Source organism: Ceratotherium simum, chromosome 22, assembly GCF_057802395.1.
Source record: "Ceratotherium simum simum isolate JZ-2026a chromosome 22, ASM5780239v1, whole genome shotgun sequence".
Lineage (NCBI taxonomy): Eukaryota > Metazoa > Chordata > Mammalia > Perissodactyla > Rhinocerotidae > Ceratotherium > Ceratotherium simum.
The window spans coordinates 16,639,019-16,653,304 of NC_141921.1; the positions used below are offsets into that span (position 1 = coordinate 16,639,019).

A 14,286-nucleotide genomic window follows, 5' to 3' on the forward strand; every position below is an offset into this window, starting at 1 on the left:
CCCTTGCTATGTAGTGGCTCAATTTCAACAAGCTTTCGACCATATTCGAAACTATGATCTACTGACTTGAAACACTTTTCACTGTTTCTCACCCCACTCCTGTTCTCATTTATTTTCTTACCCAGCTTGGATTCTATCATCCATCATTATAATTGCTCCCTCAAAAACCTTCACTACTCCCTTGTCTCTCTTTTCTTCCATTATACTTGGTTGGCAAAACGCCACCCTGTTTAAATCCAACTCTTCACCTCTTCTCCACCTCATTCCAGAAGCTGAATGTGGCTGGAGAAAACTGCACAGCCAGTACTGACTGAAGTGAGCCCTTACTGCCGCCCAGCAATCCCTCTACATTTCCCTGGTCACCTCTCTCTCATTTTCTAGAGGTCTAGATCATTACTTCATTCCTCTCTCTCCTCAAATCTCCAACATCTCTTTTCCCCACCCTCACTCAGAGCTCAATATCCTGCTTCTTATTTCACTGAGATAAGAGAAGCACTCTGAAGACAACTCTCACAAGTTCCCCTTAACAAACATGCCAACTCCCACATACTCTTTCCTCTTGTGAGATTTAACAAACTATCCTTGCTCCACGGATAGCCCCTCCCCTCATGCACTGGATCCTGTTCCCTCTTATCTCAAAGACAACACTCTTGCAGTTGACTCCTCTATCACCTCAACAAGCTTTCTTCCTAACTAAGCATTATACTCATCTTAGAGACATGCTATAATATCTCCCATTAAATACAATGACGATGAAAACAACAACAAAATCTTCTTTCAACCTCATGTCCCCCTCTAGCTTCTGCATCATCTCTTCATTTCCCTCTACAGCACAACTTCAAGAAAGCGTCAACCACTGCCACGCACCCTCTTCCTCTCCTACGACTCTTTCCGGAATTCACTCCCATCAGGCTTTCTTATCCACCACCCCACAGAAACAGCTTTCATCAAAGTCACTAATGACCTCCATGTGACCAAATCCAATGGTCAATTACGTGTCGTCATTCCACATAGCTTGTCAGTGGTATCCGACCTAGTTGTTTACATCCTTTTCTTTTTTTTTTCTTTTTTGTGAGGAAGATCAGCCCTGTGCTAACAGCTGCCAATCCTCCTCTTTTTTAGCACAGGAAGACTGGCCCTGGGCTAACATCCGTGTCCATCTTTCTCCACTTTATATGGGACACTGTCACAGCATGGCTTGCAGAGTGGTGCGTCGGTGTGCGCCCGGGATCCGAACTGGTGAACCCCGGGCTGCTGCAGCAGGGCGCGCACTTAACCACTTGCGCCACCAGGCCACCCCCTAGTTGTTTACATCCCTTTCTTAAAACATTTCCCTCATTTCTCTTCTGGGACACCACACTCTGCTGTTTTTCCTCCTACCTCATATGCCACTCCTCACATTTCTTTGCTAATTTCTCACCTTTCCAACCTTTAGACACTAGAATGACTCAGCCCTGAATCTTCTTTTCACCCCTGTTATCTCCTACAGTCTCCTATGTATTAACTCTAATCTGATGACTCCCAAATTTACATCTTGACTGCTGCATTCCAGATACATACACAATTGCCTACCTGACATTTCCACTTGGATGTCTAATAGATACCTCAAAATTTACATGTCCAAAAGCAAACTCTTCACTGTCTCCCCCAAATGGGGCCTCCCACAGTTTTCCCCACCTGAGCAGTCAGGAACTCCACTATTCTGACTGCTCAGGCCAAGAAGCTTTGGGTCACCAGTGACTTCTTTGCTTTTCTCCCACCCAACCTTAAATCCATTATCGAATCACGTTAGCTCTACTTTCAAAAGATATCCTTTAATTATTTAAGCATTTCTGATGTGATTGACATATGTATTGCTAAAAAAAAACAAATTGTATTTTGCAAAATTGCTCACTAAAAATAATAGAGCTTAGGGGCCACCCCAGGAGCATCAGCCGGGGGGTATAGTGGTTAAGTTCTCGAGCTCCGTTTCGGCAGCCCAGGGTTTGCAGGCTCAGATCCCGGGCATGGACCATCAAGCCATGCTGTGGCAGGCGTCCCACATATAAAAAAGTAGAGGAAGATGGGCGTGGATGTTAGCCCAGGGCAAATCTTCCTCAGCAAAAAAAGAGGTTTGGCAACAGACGTTAGCTCAGGGCTAATCTTCCTCACCAAAAAAAAAAAAAAAGAGAGCTTACTGAAGATACAGATTGGTATAGATCACTCAAAACCTTTGTCATTGTGTAGAGTGCTAGAAAACATATTGCCAATCCTAATAATTCTACTGGTACATTTAAAGAGATATGTCAAATTCCTAAAAAATAAAAGAACACTATAGTAAATATAGGACTTTTAAAAAAAAAAATCAAGTTTGCTATACAGGTGAGCTAAAGTAGGAGTCTACAGAGTTATGGAAACAAAGGCAAAATGCACAAAGATTAGGGATATCTTTGCAATAAGCACTTCTGAGGCAAAATATGTGGCTAAACTGAGCCCAGAAGAAGAATGTGGGATGAATGGGCTTCATGTACAAACTCTAAGGCTTGCTGGTAGCCCAAATCATTAACATGCTGCAAACACTGTATATGAACTTCCACATTATAATGACATCATTCCCCTATTTACCAATCCTTTGTGAACTAATTTATGTTGGCAGCAAGACATACAGTATCTTCTGCAGTGTGGCAGATTAGAGCTCTGAACCACTCTCCTGCTGAGAGTAACTAAAAATGCTGGAAAAAATTAGGGAAAACTCTTAAAATGCAACCCCTATATGAACAAAAATAGAACGCAAACTTTTAAACCAGTAGAAGAAAACTCAATATATCCAATGGAAAACAAGGAGGAAAAAAAAAAAAGAAACCAGAGCGTAGAAATATGTGAAACATGTCCTACGATTAACTCAATCTTCTCTGCACCTGAGATTCAAAACAAAGAAAAACACTTTTCCATCAACAGACCCTCATAAAAGGAAGTTCTAAAAGGAAAATGATCCCAAACGGAATATCTAAGATGCAAGGAAAAATTCTGAGCAAAGGAAATCAGAAATGTGTGGTAAATATAGATAATGATTGACCACATATAATAATATCTAATTTGTGGAGCTAAACGAAGTAGAATATTGTAAAGGGGTCCTATCTGTAACTTCCTTTACAGCTTTCCTGAGTCCTTAACATGCTAGGTACTTTACAAGGCAGGTGCTGTGGGGAACCCACAAACCACCAAGACCAGGACACGATCTCTGCCGCCAGCTGACACGGGGAATTATGACACGGTGTGGGAAGTGCTGTAACAGACATTGAAGGAAGTAACCATTCCACACTCTTTCACACGTTTCAGAATATTTCAGAATATATACTTTAAAAAGACAAAAAGTACATCTAAAACACTACAAGCACTATCTCAGGGTGGAGGATATATAGTAATTTTTTCCCTTCCTCCTACTTTAATACATTTCCCAAATTTTCTATAATTGTCACATATTAATTTTTAGAATTAGAAAAAAATTAAAATTTACATTTTTACAAAAAGAAAAATTACCTTGTTTGAGTTGGAGCTCTTTAAACTCATCTCTAAGCTGTTTGTTTTCCTTTTCATAACCATGAGAAAAGGCTTTTCTTTCCTCTGTTACAGTCATGGTTTGCATAATTTTCCACCTAAAAAGAAAATAATACATTTTCTTACTCTTTTTTTTCCCCCTAAAGCCCCAGTAGATAGTTGTACGTCATAGTTGCACATCCTTCTAGTTGCTGTATGTGTGACGCAGCCTCAGCATGGCCGGAGAAGCGGTGCGTCGGTGCGCGCCCGGGATCGAACCCGGGCCGCCAGTAGCAGAGCGCGCACACTTAACTGCTAAGCCACGGGGCCAGCCCCATTTTCTTACTCTTGGTCTATGGTGCATATTTTAACTCACATTACAAGTCTATTAAGTGAAAGAGACATTAAGAGATCACCATACTATCATGTCTATAATCTGAGAAATAAGCAGAAAACTCACCTTTCCTTACATGTGGGTCTCTCTCTCTAAACTTTATTCCAGCTGTCTTATGTTAACAGACATTGTTTTCCATAGATACGATGACACGTAACCACAAATTTCATGAGACAGCCACAATCTCTGATATTTTTTTCCATTAACATATCAGTTTTCAAATCAAATCTCTTTATCTATGGTTTAAGAAATATGATCATGATACCCATGAACAGAGAACAATCTAAACAATAATTATGTTTATACTCCTATGCCAAAACTGATGATTAAGATGTAGGAAATGTTAATAGGAGATTGTATTAAAATAAATTGTTGGGTATTCTTTAAAAACAGTTTCTGGTTAATATGACAGCCTCACTCTTACGTGGCTAATAAAAATAGATTGAGAACTAGCTATATGCTCCAGGCACTATGTTAAGGACATCAAGTATTTAATTTTCACCACAACCTTGCGACCATTATCCTCCCACTTTAAAGGTGAGGAAGCAGGCTGAGAGAGGCTAAGGGACTTGTCCTGTCACACAGGCACAAGGGAAGGAGCTACACTTCACACACAGCTGGGCCAGAACCAGAGACTGAGAGCTCTTACTTACTGTGCCAAATTGCTTAGAATTAGACTACCGAAATCACTGAAGTACATGAGGTGGTGAGCTGTTTTGAAGCCTATTGTACAACTCCTCAGAAAATGAACAAAAAGCTGAATGGTCTAGTAGAAGGAACACAGGATTGCAGTCCAACTTTATAACTTTCTGGTAAGTTTCAGCTTCCTCCTCTTTAAAATGGCAGGAACAATAATACCTATTTCTAATAATAATAGCTACAATTTATTGACTACTTATTAGGTATCAAGTATGTGTGTGAAATGTTTTATACACATTCCCTTGTGTAAACCTCACAAATCCCTTTGAAGAAACTATTATCATCCTCAAAGAAGTTACTTGCCCAAGGTTATAGACAGAGAGAGTGCTAAAGGCCATTTTTCACCTCCATCTGCCTAATGCTAAAATTCACGGTCTATTACACTGTACTGCTTTTGTTCTAAAGGAGCTTCATTCTTCTTTAAGAGTTTGGAAACCAGATTGCCTTCTAAGAGTTAAATTTAAAAATCAACAAGTTACCTATCTGAACTGAGATTTAGGAACACCGTAGAGTGATTCCCAAGCAACCTGAGAGAATTAACTAATTTAAAGAAAGAATACGTCAGAAAATAGGTTGATTAGTACTGGAAACATCAAAAAAGAGTGAAGAGAGTCAAAAGATGCCATTATCTATCCATCTAAGGGCTAAGTACCCTGGTCCTAGATATAATAGGTCCAGAAATAAGGGCAGGTATAGATAGCCCTATTATGGAAATCTGGCTATCTCAGCCAGTGCTCTAAAAATTTAGAACCCTTTGTTCACCAAGAAAACATCTGATTAAAATTTGGCTTCCCATGTAGTGTGCCTGTAGGGAGAGAATGCATCAGCCACAGGGTATATGTGACTGGTTCCTCTGGCATTTACACTTCTTATTGTCAATTAATAAGTCGATGTCTATTTTTCCACAAACTTCTCTGTGAGTTTGGTTAATACAAGCTCGCCTTTGAGAAGGAGATCAACCCACAGTACGCCGACTAATCAGGTTTCTAAGGTGACAAGCAAGAAAGTCAGCTAGGGGGCTAGTTATTGAGACGAGGAGGAATTTACCAAGATAACAGAAGCCACCGTGAGCAGACATATTTGGATATTCAACTAGTCATCTCTGGGCAACCGTGAGCAGACATATTTGGATATTCAACTAGTCATCTCTGGGCAACCTCCTGTACGTGTACTCTATTGGAAAACAATAGACTGTTGATGTGTTTCAAGAAAAAAAATGTACATGTGAGTGCTTTGCAAACTATACAGTGATAGTCAAATGTTGGTTTTTAATGTGTTAATTTAATGAAGGACAATGAACAAAACCACAGATATCTTAAAACTTGACGTTATTAGTCTTACTTCTTTCATTTCTTCCATGTGCTTCACTGAAATCTCTTCTAGATTTCTGGTAGCAGCCCTCAGCCTGTCTTCACTGTGCTAGAATAAGCACCAGATAAAATAGAGTTGTTCTTCTGTAGTAGCAAGGGGTTCAACCCCTTCTTTCTCAAGATGGTGAAGTACGTCTCCTAATTGAACTTTTCCCTTGATAGAAGAGATAAGCATATATGTATGGACACAAATACACACACAACTGAGTATACAAGATATCTAATATGTATATATGCCTAGAGTTAGACTCTCTAAAAAGTACAGTTTAGTTTTCCTATTAATTAATGGTTATGTTATCCAGTTATAATGGGCACTTACATAAAATAGCTTACAAAAAAAATTAAAGCTTTGAACAGCTGTACATCTTTTAAAATAAGAAATGACAGGATATATATAATGCAAATATATAGTAGAGTGTTTAAAAAAATACAAGCTTTTCTGTCTGCCTAGTTCTGAAGTTTGCAGTTTAATAATTTGAAAATCTCCCAAAGGCCCCTTGCAATGTCATAAACGCAAAAAAAGCCTTTGTTCCCTCTACTGAATATTTAGAAATAAAAGGACTCCTCTGGAAGCTAGAGAAGCCACTAATTCTAGACTATCAAGGAGTTATTTTGCTCACAGAATACGTCTTATAATGTTTGTTGACTTCTAAGTCATTCAGCTCTCTTCTAAACTTCTTGATCTAAGCCTGCTATCAATATTGTCTTTAATTTTTTTAAGTTGAAAGTAGTCATGCTACATAACAGCTTGCACTACCCAGTAGGTGAAAGATAAATGTCTGCTGATTGATGAAGTGGTGGCTGTGTTGCCAGAACCACTAACTATGAATGAGACTTGCTGTTATAATCAAACACAACTTTTAACCAAGTTAATCTGATCCAAATTGTAGGGATAAGCATAATTATTATTGTACCACATCTAGTCCAGATAATTATATTCAGTTTTGCTTTTTTAACAGCAAAACTATTTTTATTATTTTTCTCCTTTCTTGGTAAGTTTTCCAGAGTCTCATCATTTTCATATTAACAGTTTTTGTAGATGATATATACAATTTTAATTACCATCTGATACTCATACTGAAAGAAAAAGGGACCCAGGTCTGAACCTTTGCACCCCATGTGTCCTCTGTATGACTTATAGCTATAAATCTTCTCATGTTCCTCCCCGCCCCACTCCACCCTCTCCTCTCCACTCATATCCTCCTTCTCCCTACAAAATCTCTGAGCACTCTTCAGTTGTTTGTGGTTTTAGTCCTGGGTATCAGAGAACCCAAGACACCAGGAATACATAGCATCCTATGAGGCCTATTTGGCAATATGGAAAAAATTTGGCTTATGTTATAATGGTAAGAGAAAAAGCAGAATGCAAAAGCATTACATCAAAATGTTAAAACACAGTTTTGATAAACTGAAGAGATTGTAATTAGAAAATAAATGTCTGAATTATTACAACTCCTGTACTGTGGGTTGCTTGCCCCCAGAGAGTAGCATAATCCCCCCATGTTGTAGGGGTGGAGTGGGAGAGCCTTAGGTTGGAGGAAGTTGGAAGGAAAAGGGGATGGGAGATATTGAGGATACCTTTGGATCCTCGGCTTCTGGGAGATTTGGGGACATCGGAGGGTAAGCAGGGATATAGGAAGAGGGGGCTTGCTGGTTAGGAGGACAGTGTAGGCTGCAGGTCAATATCCAAGTGCATGACTCATCCAAGCCTCTAGACTTGACCACCCTCCCAAAGCCAGTGATCTTTAATCTCCACTCTGCTTAGCCATCCATCTCCATGGCTGCAACTGAGGCTTTGCCATAACCTGTACGACTGCTGAAACCCTGCAATCCTGAAATCCTAAACTCCAAATGTCCCACTCTGACCACTAACTTCTATACTTCCTGCTCTCCTTCTGTGTATGGTAAATATATGAAATCTAAAATTTACCATCTTAACCATTCTTAAGTGTAGAATTCAGTGACATTAACTACATTCACAATATTGCACAAGTACCACCACTATCCATTTTCAGAACTTTTTCATTATTCCAAACATGAACTCTGTATCCATTAAGCAACAGCTCCTAATTTCCCTCTTCCTCCAGCCACTGGTAACCTCTATTCTACTTTCTGTCTGTATAAAAATCTGCCTATTTTAGGTACCTCATATAGGTGGAATCATACAATATTTGTCCTTTTGTTTCTGGCTTATTTCACTTAGCATAATGTCTTCAAGTTTCATCTATTTTATAGCATGTATTAGAATTTCCTTCCTTTTTAAGTTGAATAATATTCCATTGCATGTATTTTGTTTATCCATTCATCTGTTGATGGACATTTAGGTTGCTTCTACCTTTTGACTACTATGAATAACACTGCCATGAATACTGGTGTACAAGTATCTGTTTGAATCCCTGCTTTCAATCGTTTTGGTTATATACCTAGGAATGGAATTGTTGGATATATAATTCTATGTTAACTTTTTGAGGAAGTACCATAAAAATGTAAATAATAGCCATACTAATGGGTATGAAGTGGCTGCTCTCTTAAACTATAGTTATTCTACAATGACAGTGAGTTGTCCAGTCCCTGTACCATTACATCCTCTCTCAAACTACCAGATACTCTTTGGTTTCACTTATTTCCCCCTCAAGCCTGGACCCAACTGTTGATCATTTCAATCAATCTCTCATCAATTCCCCAATTATCTTGCTCCTTGTCCCACCTTCCTTGAAAATTCCAGCCCTGGAAAAGTTTGACCATTTGACTATTCTCTACCTATTTTAGTTTGCTGAGTGCTGGTAGAGAAAAATAAAACAAGCATGCAGACTAGAGCCACTAAAAATTCCTGATATGCAGCCTGAGCCCAGCTTCTGTACTTGCATAGGTCACTCTACGCATTCTTTGCCAGCCTCCGCTACCATTTCACTCAGCAACTATTCAGAACTTCCACCTCTCCCACCAAACTCCAAATTTCATCTCTGCCCTCTTCTAGCAGATGACCTTTTCTCCCAGCACTAGTAAAACTAAGGTCACCATCATGCCAGCTTCTTCCACTACCACCAATACCTTCATCTTTGGACATCTGTCCTCTTTCCCTTCTCAGTGGAAGATCTCTCCATACTCCTGACCAAAGCTAATCCCTTTACCTATGTTCTAGATCCCACCACATATTGCTTTCTCAAGAAAGCTTTTTCTAATCTTTAAGCTCATTATCTCCCTCTGTACTGATGTCTTGTTTTTAGCTCAAGAAGTCTCTGTTCTTAAAAATAAAGACACAAAAATAACCCTCCTTTGATGCCACCACATCCCCCTCAAGCTACTGTCCTCTTTCTAATTTGTCTTTCACTCCTCAAATCACTGCGTTTTGACCCCTGCTCTTACCACGGTACTCAAACTCAAGTTGACAATGACCCTCAAAATGCCAAATCCAACCGGACATGTTTCTGTTCTTCTTACATATGATCTCTCTGCAGTATCTGCTTACTCTTCTCTTGAAAGTGTTTCCTTTCTCTGTTCTGTGATGTCACTTTCTCCTGTTTTAACTCTTACCTCTCTGGCCTTTCCTTCTCTGTGTTCTTCCTGAGCTCCTCTTTCTCCATACCCTTCAAATGCTGCCATTCCTAAGAATCCTGCCTTTGGCTCTCTGCCCTTCTCACTATCATGGTGATTAACACCTTGGGTGTAGGAGTCTGACATACCTTGGTTCAAACCCTGGCTCCACCACTTTCAAGCTGTGTGACTTAGACAAGTCATCTAACTTCTTTAAACTTTGATTTCCCCAAAATAAAATGGATATAACAGTAATGCCTACCTCATTGGGTTTTTAGGAGGATTAAATAATAATCCATCTCGGCTAAGCTCCAGATCTATCTAGAAAAAGTGGCAAGAAACAGAAACACTGAAATTAGAACAAATACAAGTGCATACGGTAGTGACTGGCAGTTGTCCTTCAATATTTATTCATTCCTTTTTCCACAGAAATAAGACATACAATTTTTTGACTGATCAGAGGCTGCCTGCCTTACTGCTAGATACAGCCATGTGACTAAGTTCTGACCAATAGGATGTAAATGGAATTGTGTACCACCTCTAGGAAGTGTCCTTTAAGGAAAAAGATGCCCTCACTCCTTCCTCCTTTCTACTGGCTGGAATGCAGACAAGATAGCTGAAGCCTGAGCAGCCATCCTGGACACCATGAGGTGGAAGCCACATGCCATGGATGATATACTATCATGAGAGAAGAAATCTGAGTCTCTGACAATTTGAAGATGCTGCCCTCTCAGTTCTGGACTGCTTTCTTTTCGACTTTTGTGTGAGAGAAATAAATTTCTATCTTTTTCAAGCCATTATTATTTTGAGCTTTCTGTCCCTCATGGCCAACCAATTCCAACTACTACAGGAGGGTTACTGAAAGAATAAGATACAAGGGCATATGCTGCAAACTAAACATGGCTACACTGGAACTGGATACGGAACTGGACAGCCATTACTGGCCTATCCTCACCTATAAGGTCCTTTGTCTCTGGGTTTCCCTATAAATTTGCCCTCATTAACTTGCTTCTCTACATGGATGGACTTTGCTTGCTCATCAGCAAGGCTGAAAACAGCCATTCAATTCCTAAGTCTATGTGACTTTTCAGATTAAGTCATTTCTGTTCTTTATCTCTTAGTTCAAATTTATGAAAGAGAGACAATTATTTGTTGCTCACCCAATGAATTGTGCCCTCCTCTCTGAGGTTAGTTATACAATCCTCATTCAGTGAGCTGTGGCTGTAATAGGTTGGAAGTGGGGGTACAAATACGGCCACCAAAGCCTACTCTTTTTTTTGTGTGTGTGAGGAAGATCAGCCCTGAGCTAACATCCGTGCTAATCCTCCTCTTTTTGCTGAAGAAGACCGGCTCTGAGCTAACATCTATTGCCAATCCTCCTCCTTTTTTATTTTCCCCAAAGCCCCAGTAGATAGTCGTATGTCATAGTTGCACATCCTTCTAGTTGCTGTATGTGGGACGTGGCCTCAGCATGGCCGGAGACGCGGTGCGTCGGTGCACGCCTGGGATCCGAATCCGGGCCGCCAGTAGCGGAGTTTGCGCACTTAACTGCTAAGCCACGGGGCCGGCCCTAAAGCCTACTCTTTAAGTAAGGATCAGTGGAGAGGTACAAGTTCCAGAAAAGAGGATGCAGGCCAGGAAGCCAATATAAAATGAGTCTACTATTTAAGACCAATGCATATCCAATTGTCCAGTGAACAACTCAGCTTGAACAATCCATTCATCTTCTCTTACACCTGCTCCTCCTTCTGTATTCCACAGTTTCCATCAACATAGTTTCCCAAGCCAGAAACTTGGGAGTCATCCTTGGTCTAACCTTCTTATTCATCCCACTTGTATGCACAACCAGTCCCTGAATTTGTAGATTCTACCTCTTTTATCATTTTCTAATGCATCCTCTCCATGTTTCAGGTTGCTGCCTTGGTTTAGGCTCTGCTATTTGCCCAGTTTAGTGTAACAGCATCCTTAACTGACTTCCCTGCTGCTAGGCTGGACCTCATCCAATCTGTACTCCACAAAGCTCTCAGACTAATCCTTCTGAATACAAATCACTTGCTGCTTAACATTCCCATTGCTTTCAGGGAGAGTTCAAACCCCTTAGCTTGGCACCAGCTTCTTTACAATCTGGTTCCTGCCTGTCTCTCTAGTCTTATCTTCTGCCATACCTTGACATTAGCCCTTCAGGCCAGTATATTTATTGATCCCCATCATGCTGCTTATATTTCCATGACTTTGAACATATGGGTCCCTCTGTCTGGCATCCTGGGTCCCTCCACCTGTTCTGCTATGACATCCCAGGAAAAACATTTTTCCAGTGGATTTATTGAGACCCCATGGTTGAATAATTTGAAAATTCTAAAAAAGCAAATCTTGAGGTAATATAAATCTATTCTTTGAATTATAAACGCTCTGACATCTAAATTGTGTCAAAAATTACCCACATTACAAAGCATACAAGCATACTATTCTCTACAAGTAGATACTGAATAAAGGTTCATTGAGTAACTTAAAAATTTACTCTCTGGAAAGAAGCACATCCTGTAGTGTTGTGGAGCTTCCAAAAACTTCTAGATGTAAAGAATAAGGTGGTAAAGCTGTCAAAACAAAGTGAGTCAGAGACAAAGAATTTTAAACGAGAAGAGAGCGAGAAGAATGGGTGCAGAGTCAGCCCCACCTGTTCCTGCCACTACAGTGCAGGGCCAGGACCACACCTCATGCCACAGCACATCTCCTGGCTCTGAGCAAAGGATGAGCTCTGGATCCCATGGTCTCTGAGTGACACTAGGGAACAAACTAAATAGTATTGCCATGAAAACCGAAATATCCAGTCAGGTCATTCACTCTAATCTTTCTTTCTTCCTTCTACACAAATATAATTTAAAGCTTAGAGACATCTTAAATACAATCCATGTTTGTATACAGTTATCCTTTTCAATTCTCAAATAAAATGAGAAAAATACTTTTTTAAAAAGTTGAATACAAAGTAGCAATGTTTAAAAGCTTAACATATAAAATTAAGTGAACAAGAAAGACAAAATATACACTATAATTATTACTAGTAAAAATGTATACACATGAGCACGGATTGACACAGAAGAGAAAAATGAACCGTGGATACGTTAGGACAGGGTTTCTCCACCTCGGCACTATTCACATTTTGGGCTGGCTAATTCTTTGTTGTGGGGGATGTTCGTGTATAGCAGGATGTACCGCAGTAGGATCCTTGTCCTCTACCAACTCGGTGCCAGCAACATAACCTCAGTTGTGGGAACTAAAAATGTCTCCATACATTGCCAAGTGTCTCTAAACACAGGCTTAGAACTACTGTGTTAGACTAAAAGGATAATTTTTAAAAATTATGTTAACGTTGCCATAATGATGTTTGTTCAATAAATACATGTTTAGAGGGGAAAGGAAAACTCCTTACAATAGAGCATCTAACAGGCTCTTTTCTCAAGAGTTAGAATTTATTGAGTTCCCATTTAACGTGAAAAATTGAAAAAGCTGAAGAACTTGCTTTTCTTTTCCAAGAGAAAGCTGAATTTCTCAGTATTTGGAAACTGGACTTGGCTCTAAGCATGAGACATCACAACTGCTGTGACGGGCCAGAGAAATAACACTATCCAAATGATCCTAGTCCCAAAAATACTGGTTAAAAATGTACACTTCCCATATTTTCAAAATAAGTTTACATTTAAATCTGCATACTGAAGACTAGTAAGACTTGACAAAGAACACATACTTTAAGACAAATTAAAGTTTTCCAACCTAAAATACAATTGCACTGGATCTAAATGAATCTTATTCTATTTCTAAGGCTCTCTGTTCCAGTATTTTTAGGACTATTAAACCTGCTCCCTTGCCAAAAATATTTTCAATCACTCCTCCTCATTGTTTTTGTTTCTTGGCTCACATCACAAAGAAAGTTTTCTGATTAAGAAACTGATAAGAAGAGGAGGCACAAGAACTGTTTCAAGCATCTCCTTTCCAGAAAATTCTATCGTATCAAGGTGTTGGGTTCATATGGGCTTAAAGTTGAAATCCTGTTACATGATCATTCTGAATGATCTTTTCATAGGCATGAATACATCACTCACTAAAACGTAAGCCTGACACAGCATTCACTTAAGCAAGGAACAATCTTCTTTCTTTAGATAAGCCCAAAGTGGGCCCAAAAATGCATTCTGATTTTTTCCCCTCCATTTTCAAGCCACACTAGGCTGGTAGTAATTTACTGTTTGTATTTACCCCAGTGTGCGTTTCTCCATTCAAGTCTTTAGTTTATTCAATATAGAAAGCTTGCCATAGTGCAGAGAACCCGAGAAAATCTTCCAAATCATTCCAGGGCTGGAGAATGTGAAATATTTAGCGACCCAAAGCTCTGTAGCAAGAAAGCGGAAGGGGGTGGTCTATAGATGACAGAGGTGGTGACGAATGGACATTCAGTAATGTGCAGCGTGGACAAGAAAGGGTGAAATGGCTGTGGAACGACAGGATGAGAAAACTGGTGCTCAGGGTGATGAGACAAGTGGATGAGGTTGTAGCTTGAAAGGCAGAAGGTAACTGACTTGATGACGCCTGATGCTAAGAATACAAAGGGCCTCTGGAGCTTCATTGGGAATGAATGCTTCATTCAAGGTGAAGCAAAAAATGGCAGTTCTTTGTTCTCAGGCCTAAAATCGGGGGGAGCCGTGGCTTCGTGGACTTTGTACCGGCCTGGACCTTCAGGTGCGCTCGTCTGCGCAGGGGTGAGTCTCGGCCTGGAAAGGGAGG

The 14,286-nt window shown here is 39.9% G+C and overlaps 1 protein-coding gene across 1 annotated transcript in view; it reads right to left on the reverse strand.

Moving 5' to 3' along the window:
* CCDC30 (coiled-coil domain containing 30) overlaps positions 1 to 6,021 on the reverse strand; it is a 135,098-nt gene extending 129,077 nt beyond the window's left edge. Inside the window, 3 exon segments of the mRNA XM_087446148.1 lie at positions 3,520 to 3,605; positions 3,607 to 3,635; positions 5,951 to 6,021. Of these exon segments, the coding sequence (XP_087302274.1) occupies positions 3,520 to 3,605; positions 3,607 to 3,635; positions 5,951 to 5,968 (133 nt within the window). The 5' untranslated portion in view covers positions 5,969 to 6,021.
* Positions 6,022 to 14,286: the final 8,265 nt, after the last annotated feature.